Source organism: Misgurnus anguillicaudatus, chromosome 9 (assembly GCF_027580225.2).
Source record: "Misgurnus anguillicaudatus chromosome 9, ASM2758022v2, whole genome shotgun sequence".
Classification (NCBI taxonomy): Eukaryota; Metazoa; Chordata; class Actinopteri; order Cypriniformes; family Cobitidae; genus Misgurnus; species Misgurnus anguillicaudatus.
In genome coordinates, this window is record NC_073345.2 from 1,805,912 (window position 1) to 1,823,564 (window position 17,653).

The following is a 17,653-nucleotide window of genomic DNA, read 5'->3' on the forward strand; positions in this document are numbered from 1 at the left end:
TTTACCTCAGATGGTTTCTTCTGTTCATGTCGAACCCAAGTGCTGCTGGTCCCTGTATTCTTTGAAGATCGTGACCAGGTTGTCACATGACCTGCAAGAGGTTTCAGTGTCATGTTTGAATTTACAACAAAAATCATTTTAAAGCATTAGTCTATATTACTTAATATATCATTTATTTAATATACACACTATAGACAATAAAACATTAAAATCAGGCCTTGACATTAACTTTTTTGCTCACCAGCCAAAGTGGCTAGTTGTTTTCCAAAGTTACTAGCCACTCAGCAATTTCACTGGCCACAATTTTGTTGCTGATAAAATACATTTTATATGATTAAACTTGACTTTGGCATCCTAAAATGACTTTAATTCGAGCAAATTTACTTGGTTTAGCTAAATTAGATGCAGATTGAATTTCAAATGCAGTCTTAAATTAAGACAACATTTATTAGCTGGTATATAGCAAGTATATCAGTATAAATCATATCATATATTTAGTAGGGCTGGGTATTGGCAAGAGCATGTGGAGTTATCAAACGCTTTGGTGTACACACATCTTCCGTTACAAAATATAAACTCATACCTTAGTTACCAACTATCTAGGAGGACAGTCATATGACATTGTTTATATAGTAATAAGAAGGTTCCTTGTCAGCAAAAAACATACAATTTTCTCCTTTCTGATTTTTTTTTTGCATTCATTTAACAGGGCCTAAACAGTTGATACAAAGGTTGTGTGCTAAATCTTTACCTGACAAAAGGTGTGTTACAAGTTGCCTTTTTAATGTACTAGAAGCAACACAGATCTTAAACATTAGTCTCATGTTTACAAGCATGATAATTACATTTAAAAGTTAAATTACATTTATAAATCCCTCATTAATCTCTCTGCCGATCAGCATCTGTGTATAAACATCACCCCCCCTCCATCTGTTTATTACTCACTGTCAGTTGTGTCAGAGTCATTGCTACTGGTGGAATACTTCCTCCTCTTCATTTCATTCTCCATCTGTCAGAAAAGAAGTGATGACCAATTATCAAACACTCAAAAACCATGCAGAAAAAACACTATGCAAACCTGATTAAACTTAAGCAATATGACATTGTAGTGCAAAAAAGCTCATATAAATTTCAAATACCAGTAAAGAGTCAGTAATAAAATAAGAATCAAATTATGAGCAATAGCACTAATAAAAAGGACAGTATTAATAAAATAAATCTACACAAAATAAACATTGCTGTTCAGGTTTTCCAGGTTGATCTGACAGTACTGTACTTTATAGGCACAGAAATTGAATAAAGTAACATTGCATAGTTTTCACTGTATAAATTAAATAAAGGTCCTTATAAAGTTACAAAAGTTTAGACAAGAACATTTTGGGCCCTATTTTAACGCCCTATTTGGGCGGATCTTGGGCGCTGTTGCTATTTTTTCCGGCGGGAGAAATAAGTCTTGCGCCGGGCGCAAATCAATAAGGGGTTGGTCTGAAGAAGGTTCATTATTCATAGGTGTGGTTTGGGCGTAACGTCAAATAAACCAATCAGAACGCTATCCAACATTCCCTTTAAACGCAAGGGCGCAAGTTCCATGGCGGGTTGCTATTATTATGACGGATTTGACAGGCGCACGCCAGGAGCGGTTCACAGCTGAGGAGACCGACGTTCTTGTAAGAGCAGTCAAAGACAGAGAAGTTGTTTTGTATGGGGATGGGAGAAACCCGCCCAAATCAGCGTCGGTTAAACAGGCGTGAGAGGAAATAGCCGCAATTGTCTCATCAGCTGCGCCAAGCACTACAATGATGTCAGGAGACGGGGGGATCCCAAGCTTGCCAGCATAAATCGGGCACGCCGGGCACACAGGAGGACATCGCTGCGTCCACCCTCAATGCTGAAAGGGTTTGGGGGCTTTGAAATCGGACACAAGAAACGCAAGCAAGGTCCAACCCCAAAGTACACTTACAAATCAAGTTCACATACATGAAGGTTTATGAAAACATTTTAATTATTATTTAGATAAAATAAACGTAGTACAGTAACACAACAAACTTATGAAAATATTTTAATCGTTATTTGCATGATAATTATTTAACGCTGGCACACAAAATAAATAAAAACTATCACCACAATGCTCACCACAATGATTTCCCTTATCTCATGTATTAATATTTTTTATTGTAACAATTTATGATTTAATGATTTCCCTTATCTTATATTTTTTATTGTAACAATTTATGATTTGCAAAAATAACTGTTGCATCTGGGTGGATTAGATAAGCAATGCGCGTTGTGCACGCTATACATTATGGTCAAGCATGCGCCCTTATAATAGCATAATGAACCACGCGCAACGCGCCACTGACTTTAGACTAGTTTTTTTTTGGTTAGTAGCGCAATTGTTTTTTGAAACTGCAAAATAGCATAAGAGATGGTTTGCGCCGGAGCACGCCTCCTTTTTTGCGCTGAACCGCCCAGGGAGCGCAAGTTCATTCCCTAGTTTGCCGACGTGCGTCTGTGGAGGGAAAAACCCGCTGTGCGCCGGTGCAAAATACGAAATGATACATGCGTCACTGACAAAGTCAATTGCGCTGGGTGGAAGATAGGGCCCTAAGTGTTTTTTTTCTTTGTTGTTATTCAATTAACTTTATTTTATTTGGGCTGCTGTCGCTTTAAATCAAAAGTTAATGCATGGATCCAACATACTGTTACACATGCTGTTTTATTTCTGAACTGTTCACATTAACTTAAGCCATAAGTGACTATGCTTTATAAGGATAATCGCAGCATTTTAAGATAATTTTGTGTAAATATGCAGTGTTTCCCCTAGGTTTACAGCTTTGGGGGGTGGGGGGGTTTGGTTGGTTGGTTGGGTATGTATATACAGGGGTTAAATTGTAATATGTTATGTGGGAGCTCTGTGGGGAGGGATATTTCGAGGGGTAACATGTTTAATACTGATGACAGCAAAGCCACTGGTGTGTTTCAATGACATTCTAGACTTCTGATAGGATTTGATACGTTTCAGCTTTAAATCTGTGTCAGAGGTTGACCCAAAATATTTTAAAAAGAACGTCTTAAATGATGCAAGTCTATGAGTTTACACACAGTACTGTATCATCAACATGTCTTAGAAATTAGCCATAGAGATTCCCTATGCTGGTCAGCAGCTAGTAAAACAACTGCAATTAGATGAGTGACATACATACTTTAGTCTTCTATTAAGTTTTCTCAACGTGGGCACCATTCTTACCTTTTTCTCTTTTTCTCTTTCTCTCTCTCTCTCTCTCTCTCTCTCTCACAAACACACACACACTCGCACACACGTACGCACACACACACACACACACACACACACACACACAATGCCAAATGATCCTGCATGCGCGTTCTTGAAGCTGCTCTGAGTTTTTTTGCTTGAGCTCCATATTTTCAACTTGCGTGAAGACGTATTTAAAGGGAAAAGCGCGTGTTTTCGCGCCAATTGCAGTGTGTGTTTTTGCGGCAATTGCGCCGCCCAATTCGCGTCATTCGCAAATTCAGAAATATTTAAAGACAGCAGCATACAATGTTACTGTTACACAGAGTTCCTATAAATTGTTATCCTAGATGCGACTCGACGAGACGCGGTGCGTCTGGTGTGTTATTGTCGAATGCTGCAAACACTAGTGGTTAATGTTAGTGGTTCATGATCGATTAATGAGCGTAGGTTGTTGGTCATGAACATTTTTTGACAAATCTGTCATGTGTATGTGAAAATTCTGTCATACCAAAATTTATACATGTCATACCTAGTTTACAGAAATTTTACTTGTTTATTTGTTTTGTGGAAGATTTTATTAATAAAAGGCAGCAGCTATTTACACTTAAAGGGGACATATCATGAAAACCTGAGTTTTCCATTTTTAAGTGTTATTGGGTCCCCAGTGCTTCTATCAAACTAGAAAATAGGGATGCTCCAATCGATCGGCCGATCATGGCATTAAATGACTTGATCAGTACTCGCTAAATTTGCAGATCTCATGAATGATCTTTGTGTTTACTTTTGTCATCATAGGGCTCCTGAATGCGGCTGCAATTAGAGAGTATTTTACGCAGTGCACGCATTTTTACAACCCATTTCTCATGTGCAACGTGCAGATTTGGATATCTCTTTACAGCATTTTCTATGAGAATGCGCTCCGGTCCTAACAGCACAACGCATCTTAACATCCCCATCAAACAGCGTATACAAACACATATCTATCGCGGATAATTGCACACCGCAAAAGTGTATTGTTTGCATGCGTTTTAAAGTTTTGATAGTTTAAACTGCTCTTGTCTGCGTACACCCAACACACAGCAGCCTATCATCAGTGCATGTGAACAGAGTGATCTCTCTCACGTCTTAAAGCTACAGTAGCCTAACTTTCAATGAAATCACTCTCTGCTCTTCACTAAGGAACTGTTTATACCGCATAAGAATGTGGGTATATTTAATTCATACAGCAAATACTGTGAAGTGTTTTAATTTCATTACTTTTAACCGACATAGGCCTTTTTAAAGGCATATTATGTTTCTCTTTGCAGAAAAAATGTTTGTTGTGCTAATTTTTGTTTAATTCTCTATTAAAATAATAATCAGGGTTCCCACACCTTAGTTAACTTCAAATTCAAGGACCTTTCAAGGACTTTCCAGGTCCAATACCCTCAAATTCAAGGACTAAATGTGGGGACACATTTCAAGTGAGAGCAAGGTTACATCGTGTTACCTCTTAAGATACATTGTTACAGTTCCCTTTCGTGGGAACTCGCGATGCGTCACTGCGGTGACACTTTGGGGACGCCTCCAGGGGTAAGTGCGTCTGAATGTGTATATCAAATTCAACCAATGGTGAGGCTTAACGACAACGACAGGGTGACGCAGTAGCCAGAATATATATCGCTATCTGAAATATTGCCAAAGACGTGTTACAGGGACGCAGGAAGTATGGCAAGAGAGATGCAGCATCTCGTTCCATTCGCAGGGAACAACAGTTACATACATAACCCGAGAGGTTTCATGTGTCACAACTATGCAAAAAAGCATTTTGGTATGAATCAACAATCGCATACAGAAGATATAAGCATTTAAAGCGAACAGTTTAGCACGTGTGCTTAAAAAGTCTAGAATTTTTATGATATGATCCTACACTACACAGGGAATAATATGGATTTTTTCCCAGAAAACTTCTTGTATAAAATAGATTCAAGCACTTTCAATGACCTGTATCTCTTAGGGTTGTGACGAGATCTCGCGAGATTAAGTGTGTCTCGCGAGATTAAGTGTGTCTCGCGAGATTTCTTGTGGAGGTGAAATGCTGGCCGTTTCTCAAATAAAAGACTGCATCCTTCGGAGGTCTACATTTACTACATAAAGACTGTCTTATTAGAGACTACTAACAATTATAAAGTTTACTAATAATTAAGTTAATCGCAAATTGTTGTAATATGCTCACGACTTGCGAATGTAATGCTCAGTGAATGATCTGAAATAAACCTTGATGACGTATGCAGCCTGCATATGCGACCTCCGGAGGATGCAGCCTTCTGTTTGACCCTTTTAGGGGCCAGTTACACCAAAAGCGTTTATGGCAGTTGCAGGCGCCTTTTTTGAATGATATTCTATGGGCAGGGAGCGTTTGCGCGTTATGCGCGCTGAGCGCCTTGCGGTTTTTGCCGGCGGCCGCAGCACGCGCCTTTGAAGGAACGCCGAGAGCGGAGAAGCACCCGACGACATTTTCGTCTTTCCATTGTCCACTCGAATGAGAGGAGAGCCGGGCCTTACGTTGTGGTGAGGGAAGTTTATAGTTGCTTTGAAGAACCGGACTCCACTCGCTCACTCTCTCCTGCGTGTTTGTGCACCTCTCACCCTCAAACAAGGTCAGAGCAAGCGTCCTCTTTTTAAAGTTTCTGCTAATATGACAGTTAACAGCAAAAGAGCGCACGCTTCAATATTTCATTGACAAGACAGCTGACTCGGTGGTTGCTTAGCAATATAAAAATCCGCGTCGCACTGCTCTTTTTAAAAAAAAATGCAGTGCGTCGCACCTTGCGTTTTGAAGCGTTTAAAGCGCGGTTGGTGTGATTAGCCTTGCAGTGCATGCATTATATTCTGTCTTTTACTGCATTTGCTTTTTTGTTTGGGTTTCCAATAATGTTCGTTTGGGAACTCGTATGAAGTCTGAGACGCGTTGTGATTGTCTGTTGATCAGTGTCAGATGTGAAGTCTCAGCAGATTAAACCATCACAGAGTTTACATGATTTAATATCTGCATGTTCTTTTTAAAAATGACTGTGGCTGTATCATTTCTATTGTAAATAAATGGACATATATTAAATATTCAAATGGGTTTAAACATTGTTTGGCTTAAAATAAGCATTTCTCTCCGTCTAAAGTGAAAGTGAAGATAGCGTCCGCGAGACGAGTCCACTATTGCCCCCTGCAGGCATTTGTTATAATATATACATAATGCTTTTTATTTATAGACCACAAATGTAATGTGTTTGTTAATGTAATGTTGTTTAATGTAACTTGGTTTTAATACTTTATTTGAACCAATTATTATTGCATCTTCGTTATTATGTAATTTTAAAGGCTACTGCTCACTTGGGTCTATTTTTATTACCCAAAAATAACAAATTACTTCATTATCAGTTAGAAAAATAATTGTTAGGGCCAGTCCTTGATTAGTTAAAACATTTAAAAATAACATGATTTCAGTTTCTTATTCATTTATTTTATCATTGAGGGTTTCTTAAAAAGTGTAAAAATATCGTCTCGTTCTCGTGAACCCAATCTCGTGTCTCATCTCGTCTTGTGGATTAAGTGTCTCGTCACACCCCTAGTATCTATGTATGTATATTTTCAAAAACTTCCCAGGACCTTTTCCCCCAGATTCACAAACTTTCAAGGATTACAAGGACCCGTGGGAACCCTGAATAATATACCTAATTACTGCAAGTAATATAACAAAGGCAACATTTGGTATTACTTTATCTAGAAAAAATTGTTACAGTTACAGTCATCAAAGAGCTTGCATATCAGCTTGAAGAATCAGGAAGAATCAGGCCGATCACGAAGAACATAAATCGGTAATCGGTAACGGCTGCAAAAATCCTGATCGGAGCATCCCTAAAGCAGACTGTTGTTGAGTGTAGAGAAGCCTATGTACCGTCAGGTCCAATTTTTTGTACAGCCGTTCTAATTGCCTTCCAGCAGCTTACATTAAACACAACTCTGGGGTATACCATAGACAGGCTTTCTAAATGTAACAACTCATTCTTGTACAGGTGCAAACTCCACGAAGTCCATGTGCTTGATGTTACGAAATTTAATAGTGCGTTTAAAAATAGCTTGTGAAGAAAATCATGTCAAAAGTAATAAGTCTGTAATTTCTTAAGTGGGACGTGGGATTTATCCTTCTTGAAGTGTCCTAGCTCCTACTTCAAAGCGTTCCAGACATTTGAAGTGGAACGTAAACAGAAAACATGGACGACCGACCGGTCTTCTTAAGGCTCGTACAGACTACATAACTTTTAAACGTCGGTCCGAACTGTGCAGTTCACACTACAGTAAAACAACAAGTTAATCATCTTTACAAAGTGTTCTGGAGCCATTATATAAAAGCGCTGCATGTCGCTAAGTAACTTGGTATATTTTTACCGTATTTTCATGATAACAGATAATAACGACATTTCACGCCATAATATAAAAAAACAAGTTGTGTTAAAATTGACAGTGTCTAAAACAACCATACAAGCAGAGAAGTACAATTTGTAGTCTATTCCTTGAAGATTTCCTCTCACGACGACGCGATCTATGGGCGCCGCCATTGTCCTCCGACTTATTTTTTTGAAGTCGGGGTAAGTCGAACTCCCCCGAGTTCGCCGGTAGGAGGTTCCACTTCGACAGGCATTCCAGTGCACTTTTCCTAGTTGGAGGTAGGATAAGTCCTACATCCCACTGGTTTGGATGGGCTCTGGAACGCAGCATTAGGTCTAGGCCGTAGCTACACCGAAGGTTGTCCGTAGCCTCTGTGTAGCTCTGCGTAGCCTGATGTGCACCCCGCCAAATTTTTAACAGCGCGTCATTTCTACACGGACTGCCATCGCTTTGATTGGTCCACTAAAACCCTCCCGTCAGGTAAAAAAAACTGCATAATAGGTATTTCTGTTTGTGATGGTAAGAACAATGATGGGCCAAGTTGAGAAAAGATTTAGTTGAAACTGCAAGAAAAGTCGCTGTTTATTTACTTCCAACACTGCTGGTTTTCTCAAAACATACACAACAAGCTGCTGTTTTATGGGTTAAACTGGCCAAGCTGCTTCTTTGTTGACGATCGCGCTGCTACTGTGGTTACATGCATGGATACTGTCTACCAGCGGTCTGCATGTGTGTTTGCATGTCGACGCGGACGATGACACAGAAGTATATGAAAACCAATAGAAGAGATGTGGCTGACCGGATTGCAATAGGACGGTCATTCCACCAGCAGGGAGAAGTGAAGGAAAACGAGCAGGAATGTGATTTAATGCCCCTTTGTGAAGGTACCACAAGATGCCTTTTATTGGTTGAACGTAAGGTTCTGGATGTGGTGCAGGAATGTATGAAGGTGTAAAAGTATGCAAGTGCGGTCCCAGTTAAAGTCTTGTAAGTTAGTAGTAGCGACCTAATACGTTCTTCAATTGGTAGCCAGTGGAGAGAGATGAAGAGTGGCGTTACATGAGCCCTTTAGGCTTATGGAAGATGATTCGAGCTGCTGCATTCTGAACTAATTGGAGTGGTTTAATAAGACCACACATGAAGGCCGGCAAGAAGAGCATTGCAGTAGTTCAGCCTGGAGATGGCACGGGCCTGAATCAGAAGTTGTGCAGCATGCTCTGTGGGATATAGCTGTATCTTCCTGATATTGTATAATGCAAAACGGCATGATTGTGCTTTCTTTGCAATGTATAAGAGAAGGACAGTTCGTCATCAAAGATAACACAGAGGTTTGTTGCGGTTTTGGAAGGAGAAATGGTTGTGTTGCCGAGTTGAATGGATAGGTCTTGCTGTAGCGTGGGCTGTGCCGGAAAAACAAGCAACTCTATCTTATCGAGGTTCAGCTGGAGGTGGTGTTTCTTCATCCAAACCGAGATGTCTTCTAAGCAGGCTGTAATGTATGCTGCTATGGTGGGATCATCTGGGTGAAATGAAAAGAAGATCTGTGTGTCATCAGCATAGCAGTCATAGGAGAATCCATGTGCTTGTATGACAGGTCCTAAGGATGTTTTGTAGATGGAAAAAAGGAGTGGACCAAGCACTGATCCCTGAGGGACCCCAGTGACCATCTGGTGAGCTGTGGACCGTGCACCCTTCCATGAAACCCTAAGAGATCTCTCAGAGAGATAAGATTCAAACCATTGGAGGGGAGTACCTGTGATGCCCAGCGATGATAGGGTGGCAAGTAGGATCTGATGATTGACTGTGTCAAAGGCTGCCGATAGGTTTAGTAAAATCAGAACCGAGGATTTGGATTCTGCTTTAGCCAGCCGTAATGCTTTCCTGACCGCTAACAGCGCTTTTTCGGTGGAGTGGTTGCATTTGAAGCCTGGTTACTTGTCATTGAGTAGGTTGTTCTAAGAAAGAAAGGAGGATACTTGGTTAAAAACAGCTCTCTCAACTGTCAGTAAGAGAGGGGTTCAACATGGTTTTTTAAGCAGTGTTGTAACCAGGGCCTGCTTGAAAGCGGATAAAAATGTGGCTGTGAGGAGGTCTTGATGTTATGTGCAAGTGCTGGTGTGAACGTGTCTGAAGTGGCCTGTAATGGGAAGGGATTGGGTCAAGGGGGCATGTGGTGGGGTGGGTGGAGAGAAGCTTAATAACTTCAGTGTCAGTAAGCAGAGAGAAAGAGAAGAAATTGAAGTCAGATGTAAGTGTATTTCGAGATATGTGGTGAAGAAAACTGGTTACTGATAGATGAAGTTTTGTTGGTGAACAAGTTTGCCTTTGGTCATAGTTCGAAAGTATTTTGCTTTCACTGAGCTTTGTCATACAGTACGCCAATCAATTCGTGCAGCGCTGCATCTGACGAACACACGTTTTGCCCAATGGTGAACTCTCATTTACCATATGTTGTGAAATGTGGCTTGTGTGCCCTATTATCACCATTAATATATGCAACCAAAGATTTTACTAATAGAGCACAAAATTGTTTACAGAAACATAAAATTCCTCATAGATCTAGTCACTTATTTTTACTCTCAAAATGCACCATAATGATGTATTCTCCTTTACATGCACAAAGTGACTGAATTTGTCCAGTCTGATGGTTTACTTTAAAGCATATAGTAAATGATGATAAAAAAGTTTAACAAAAATACTTTTCACAATATGCATGTGATTACATCGCGATTAACCACACAAAAAGGGTTAGGTGTGATTCATCTCATTTAATCAATTGATAGCCCTAATTTATTTGATTATTTGTTGTAATTTTATTGTTTACTTGTTGACTGTTTACTTGTCTTTAAAAATTTTTGAAATGTATTTTAGGTTTTTAGGTAGTATAGGAGTACATTAGGAATAAGGTTAATAGTTTTTGTGTCATAACATTATTTACATGGGTCAAAAACAATAAAAACAATAAACATTGCCTGTTTAATGTTAGTGCTTTTTGTGATTGGGTTAGTGGAAATTTCCTCAGGACAAATAAAAATCTGAATAAAAAATTGAGCAATGCTGCATAATTTTCCAAACTGTGCATTACGAGTTGACAGGGTGTGCACAGAGCACATGATGTGTGTGTTTCAGTTGAGCTGGGAAATTGAGCATGAACACAAGAGTTTTGGTGAGAGAGAAAGTAGACCACAATCCTCCAAAGAGAAGGAGACATATTCAGCTGTTCTCTCCTCCACGGCAAAGCTGCTATTCTTAGAAACAAATCAGCAGGAGAAAAAGAGAAACTAACAGAGCAGAGCTGTAGGAGACAAGAAAGTCCAGCTGAAACACCTTTTCATAGGTACCAGGGTTTCTTAAACATTAACAAAGAGCACTCACTGGTCGTTTACAACAGTACTACTTTTTTAAATGATAGCATTGCTCCAAAACTACTTTTACATGCACCCTCATAATGTGATTATAATGAGATTTTGGAAATTTCGTAATTACACTTCATCTCATCTAAACACAATACTTTGATCAAAATAATGTGATTAAGCTCACAATCGCAGGCTCGCAGCAAGTACAATCATATTAAAACGTAGCATATTTCGCAATACACAGCCATGTAAACACTTTAACTATAACACACATGTACACAAAAATACATAACATTAAAATTTTATTATTTTATTTTGATGGGCAATTTAGATGATAAATTTAAAATGTAGGCAATTTAATAAGTCTTTCAACACCTGTCTATCAGCTAGAATTCTGACCCTCGAAGACCTGTTAGTCTGTTTAAAATGTCCACATCCACTCCATTGATTTATTATCCTAAATTATGGCACTTTTCCATTGCATAGTACCCCACGGTTTGGTTTAGTTTGGGTCGGGTCAGCTTACTTTTGGGAGCTTTTCCATTGGGTGCAGTACGTAGTACCCAATACTTTTTTTCGTACCATCTCAGTTGGGGTTCCAAGCGACCCGAGCTGATACCGAACGTGACGCGAAAACACTGTAGATCACTGATTGGTCTGAGAGAAGCGTCATCAGCGTCATCGCTAAAAGATTAGCTTTAGCTTACTGCTAGCTTGCGCTGTCTTGAGCAAACATGTTGTCATCTGTGCTCTGCTATAGGTTCCCAAACTCCCTTTTAGCGATGAAAAACATCCACAGGTTGAGAACCAGGAACACCAGAACAGTTTTTTTCCATACTTGCAGTTTGTGGCGGCACATTCGCGACGTGCACGTGGGCATTATATATGCTTAAATGCAACTTCATTGAGGCTCAGCAGAGCGCCGTCGACTGACGCCACGGGTGTTTGAACAGAAACTGTCATGTGAGACAGAGGCAGTTATAAACACGATGTGCAAACATCTATTTGTGGTGGCCAATTTTAATTTTGTGGCGGACTCAGAAATAAATAAATGTATGGGAATGTACAACAACGCTCTCACTTGTATGATGTCACAGCAGTAGGCAGCGCAAATATAACGACACGCCTATAATCCCTCCCACTACGAAGTGATACTAAACTCAATGGAAAAGCTAACTACGCCAAAGTGAGGTGAGCTGACCCGACCCAAACTAAACCAAACCGTGGGGTACTATGCAATGGAAAAGCGCCATTAGATGCACCTGTTTGAGGTCATTAGCTACATAAAGACACCTGTAGTGTCCACCCCATACAATCAGTAAGAATCCAACTACTAACATGGCCAAGACCAAAGAGCTGTCTAAAGACACTAGAGACAAAATTGTACACATCCACAAGGCTGGAAAGGGCTATGGGGAAATTGCCAAGCAGCTTGGTGAAAAAAGGTCCACTGTTGGAGCAATCATTACAAGATGGAAGCAGCTAAACATGACTGTCAATCTCCCTCGGACTGGGGCTCCATGCAAGATCTCACCTCGTGGGGTCTCAATGATCCTAAGAAAGGTGAGAAATCAGCCGAGAACTACATCGGAGGAGCTGGTCAATGACCTGGAAAGAGCTTGGACCACCATTTCCAAGGTTACTGTTGGTAATACACTAAGACGTCATGGTTTGAAATCATGCATGGCACGAAAGGTTACCTTGCTTAAACCAGCACATGTCCGGGCCCGTCTTAAGTTTGCCAATGACCATTTGGATGACCCGGAGGAGTCATGGGAGAAAGTCATGTGGTTAGATGAGACCAAAATAGAACTTTTTAGTCATAATTCCACTAAACGTGTTTGGAGGAAGAAGAATGATGAGTACCATCCCAAGAACACCATCCCTACTTTGAAGCATGGGGGTGGTAGCATCATGCTTTGGGGTCTTTTTCTGCACATGGGACAGTGCGACTGCACTGTATTAAGGAGAGGATGACCGGGGCCATGTTTTGCGAGATTTTGGGGAAAAACCTCCTTCCCACAGTTAGAGCATTGAAGATGGGTCGAGGCTGGGTCTAGCACACAGCCAGATAACCATGGAGTGGCTCTGTAAGAAGCATATCAAGGTTCTGGTGTGGCCTAGCCAGTCTCCAGACCTAAACCCAATAGAGAATCTTTGGAGGGAGCTCAAACTCCGTGTTTCTCAGTGACAGGCCAGAAACCTGACTGATCTAGAGAAGATCTGTGTGGAAGGGTAGGCCTTTCTCAGGGGTTCAAATACTTATTTGCAGCTGTATCATACAAATAAATAGTTAAAAAATCATACATTGTGATTTCTGTTTTTTTTATTATGCCTCTCACAGTGGACATGCACCTACGATGACAATTTCAGACCCCTCCATGATTTCTAAGTGGGAGAACTTGCAAAATAGCAGGGTGTTCAAATACTTATCTTTAACAGCACAGAAAGTCAACCAGTAGTGCTGTGTGTAGCTTTTTTGGATGCGAGTTAAAGGTCACATATTTCCTGATACCATTTTTTAAACTTTAGTTAATGTTGCTTTTAGTGCATAAATAATAACTGCAAAATTATAAAGCTCAAAGTTCACTGGCAGGCGATATTTTTCTTTAACAGAATTCCCCTTTTAAAGCCTACAGCGAACAGCCGGTTTGGACTACAGCCCTCTACTTCCCAGTTGAATCAATATAAGAGGTTGTTACTAAAAATTAGAGCATTCGGAAAGTCAAAATATGAGGGATCATAGAGGGTTAGGCCAACCTGAAACATCACTACCACCACCATCCCCAACTGTGTCAAAAGAGAAACCCACGCAGCAACAAACACTGAAGGCTGCATTCATGCCTTATGACAAACAGTCTAAACGTCATAAAGACATTACTAAGGCTGTTACAAACTTCTTGGCTAAGGACGTGATGCCGTTTAGTACGGTGGAAAAGGTGGGCTTCAGGAAAATGATTTCAGCCATCGACCCCCGATATGAACTTCCAGGACAAAAAATTTTTCACAGCTATACCGACACTTTATGGTGAAGTTAGGGAAAGGGTGGAGGGACAACTGAAGTCAGTGTCGTATTTTGCAACAACCGCTGATCTGTGGTCAAGCCGAACCTTGAAACCATATATGGATAACAGTGCACTTTATTGACAACGATTGGAAGCTTGTCAGCTTATGTCTTCAAATGGTGTATTTTCCTGAGGATCACACTGGGGAAGCAATTGCAGCCAGACTCGCAGATGCGCTCGCCTCCTGGGGACTCGGCGAGGACTGCTAGGTCTGCATCACTACAGATAGCTGGACCAATCTCATCAAAGCCACCGAGTAGAACAAATGGACAAGACTGCAATGCTCCGGGCACTGACTGAACTTTGCTATTGGTAAGTTACTGTATACACAGTCAGGGTTCTAAATTAACTTGTTAAATTGTTAATAAAAACTTACTAGCCAGTTTGGCCGGTGATGCATGAGGCATTGCATGCATGATACATAAAGCTGTTCTCGGTCATTTATCCCTCTGGCAGTACTTCCTACATTTCCTCTGAACACTGTGCCGTAATGCTACGTGATGATGTTTCGTACGCACACTGGCTGCGCACAGTTTGCAGCGAAACCAGCGCGAGAAACCATGGAAACGAGTGGAGCGCGTCCACCAAAACACAAGCAAGAATGAGAACGAACGGGCAGAGCAGGGAGGATAGACTAAATAATTGTGTCATGGGAGCAGGCTTCACGCAATTTCTTATATATATTATATATTAGAAGTAATTTCTTCTTCTTTGAGGATAGACTAAAAGACAGGGGTGTTGCCAGACCCCTTTTACTGGGGCACGTGTTTTCAGACCCCGCACGATAATAGCGGCAAAAACAGATCTATATGCAATGTAGTTACCCAATTTACGCTTGTAAAAGCGTTGAAGAAGTCGCACTGATGCGTGCACGCATGTATCCATGTCCACGCGCGTCTTTGCGTTCATCCGCACATGCAACTGCATCCAAAAGGGGACGCCACGCGGGTGAGTAATTATGAAAACATGACGAGAAGTACGTTTCTAAATAATATTGATAATCTTATTTTGACTCGATCATTATTGGCTTCTGTAGATGGACATCAGAAATGTTTTGTGCACACTAGCAGGGAAAGGAAAGCAGAAAGGAGAGATGACGAGTTTAAGGGAGGTAAGACTACATCCTCACTCTGTCAGGTCTCAAACATTAGAGGAAAAATCTCAGGAAAACCTCTTGTCAAGTCTATAGAATTGCATTGTTGCTGAGAAAATCAACAAATGTATGTGTTATACTGTTCTGTATTTTCAGATATGAAATTAATATTTAGTTCACTAATATTTAACTCTAGGACACTATAAACACTTAGCAGTAACTATGACTAAGATTATTTTAGTATAGCAGTTATAAAATGACTGGTTTCTTAAAATATTCTTGTAAAAATAAGTTATTAATCATTGCTATCATTGTATAATGTAGAAAATATTTCTCTGCTGTCATTATTTCCAAACATGTAATGCCATTTATGCAAACATGTTAATAATGTTAGGTATGATGAAGATTACACTTGTATATATGTATCTTTCGCAGTACCTGTTGCACTGTAGAATAGTGGGTTAAGCTAAGGACATTGTATAGAAGTGTTGCACACTTCTTGCACACAGCAGGCTTTCAAAAAAAATCAGCAAAAAATGGAGGGCCTGTGCCCCCGTAAAGCTTTATGTCTATCGACAGAGAAACGAGAAAGAAAGCTTATGTTTGATCACGAAAATTTTGTCATGTTTTGTCAGGATTGTCACTAAAGAAAAACGAATCGTTGCATTCAGTGGCACTAATAATTTCTCTTACTTTCACTGTAAAAAATGTGGCTAGTGGAAATGCTGATTGGCTGGTAACTTTAGAAAGTTACCAGCCACGTTGGCTGGTGGTCAAAAAAGTTAATTTAGAACCCTGTACACAGTAATACAAATGTTTGTTTGTGTTACGTTAAGTTGTACTGTTTATATTATGAGGAGAATATATTATTAAAATCATTGTGGTAACACATAGGCTATAATGCTTAACACAACATATGCTAACTTAAACATAGCTTATTATAGCAGTGCTTGTATAGCTATTTGACAGATTTGTTTATTTTTAAAATGTAATAACATTTTATTTTGTGCTGTTTACGCTTGCTGTATGGTTGTTGCATGCTATGTCATAAGAATTTCATTGAACATGGGTTATACACTTTGTAATTTATTTGATAAATAATGCACTTAGAGTTCTGTGAAGGCTATTATGGGGTCTTGCATTGCTCTCTTTAGGGGCTGCTCTGCTTCTCAGCAGCATAAAGCTAAGAACTTAGTTGGCTGTTGGCTTAGTTGACTTAGTATAGTTTTGATTAGGTGATTGCATTATCCATATTTACATTATTTGATAGGCTATAAATGTAATCTTTAGTCAAGTCAAACATATGTATGGAATGGATTATACATACAGCACTATATATAACAGTTAAAATATAAATACAAATGAGAACTATACTTGCAATAACTTGCAATATTTTTTCTCTCGCTGTCTACAGAGAAAGTAAACAAAGATAGATGAGTGGAAAGAGCAATTGGGGTCTGTAAAAGGTGGTGGCTGCCTTCTCATACTCCTGGAAAAAGAAAAGGGACCTTGCAGCTACCCAGGAGGAGTAGATGGGGCTCCCGCCAACAAATGGTGAAGCGAGTTCTGGAGCAGAAAATAGCTATCACATAGGTCCTCTCAAAAGACTTGAAGACCAGGCGGCTGGTTCCTACCTGCCAAGATATGAATGTTTTAGAGTCTATAGATGCAGCTCTAAGCCCACTCCTCGAATTCACTGATGCCTTGTCCGGCGAGTCCTATGTCAGTGTATCATTCCTAAAAGCAGTGATGCATCTCTTCAATAACTCCATCTTGAAAGAAGCAGAGGATGACACAGAGCTCACCAGGACCAAAAAGTGATGGGATACCTCAACAAAAAGCATGATGACCCAGCCATGGATGAGCAATGGATTAAAGCTCCAGTACACTCAGGAGGAGAAGAGAGACTACATCAAAGATAAAGCTGTGTTGGAGATGCTGAAAGGAGAGAGCGCTATTATGGTAAGGAAAGAGGAGTCCAGAGAACAGGTAGTCGGCAACTACCTTTTGTCCTCAGATGCTGACCATGAGTCAAATCCTCTAAACTGGTGAAAAGTCTATCAAAAAACTTCTCTAGAGTAAGCCAACTGGCACAACATTACTTACTCTGAGAGGGTTTTTAGTACAGGTGGCAACATTATCACATGTAAAAGAGCATCACTAAAGCCAGATAACATAGACCAAATATTGTATTTCTTGCCAGAAACATCTAGAGCCTGTCATAGGGTGTCATCAACACTGTTCCAACATGTGTTTTTGTTGTTGCTCTTTTCTGCAGCAATTAAAGCACTTTTCATTTTCATTCTGTTGTTCTGGCAGAAGTACTTTTGTTTAAATTTATAATGATAATATATTCAGCCTACGATATAGCTCAAAGTTAAACTTAAATATATTAATATTATTAAGTTGACTCTAAGAGTATTATATTAAAGAGCCACACAGATCCAAAATCGAAACTAAC

At 39.9% G+C, this 17,653-nt stretch overlaps 1 protein-coding gene across 2 annotated transcripts in view; it reads right to left on the reverse strand.

The window, feature by feature from the left end:
- jade2 (jade family PHD finger 2) overlaps window positions 1–17,653 on the reverse strand; it is a 77,989-nt gene that overhangs the window by 46,348 nt on the left and 13,988 nt on the right. For both annotated transcript variants that reach the window (XM_073871019.1, XM_073871018.1), the window contains exons 2-3: window positions 946–1,009; window positions 6–91 (exon numbers count right to left, since the gene is read on the reverse strand). In XM_073871019.1, the coding sequence (XP_073727120.1) occupies window positions 6–91; window positions 946–1,009 (150 nt within the window). The remainder of the gene's footprint in view (window positions 1–5; window positions 92–945; window positions 1,010–17,653) is intronic.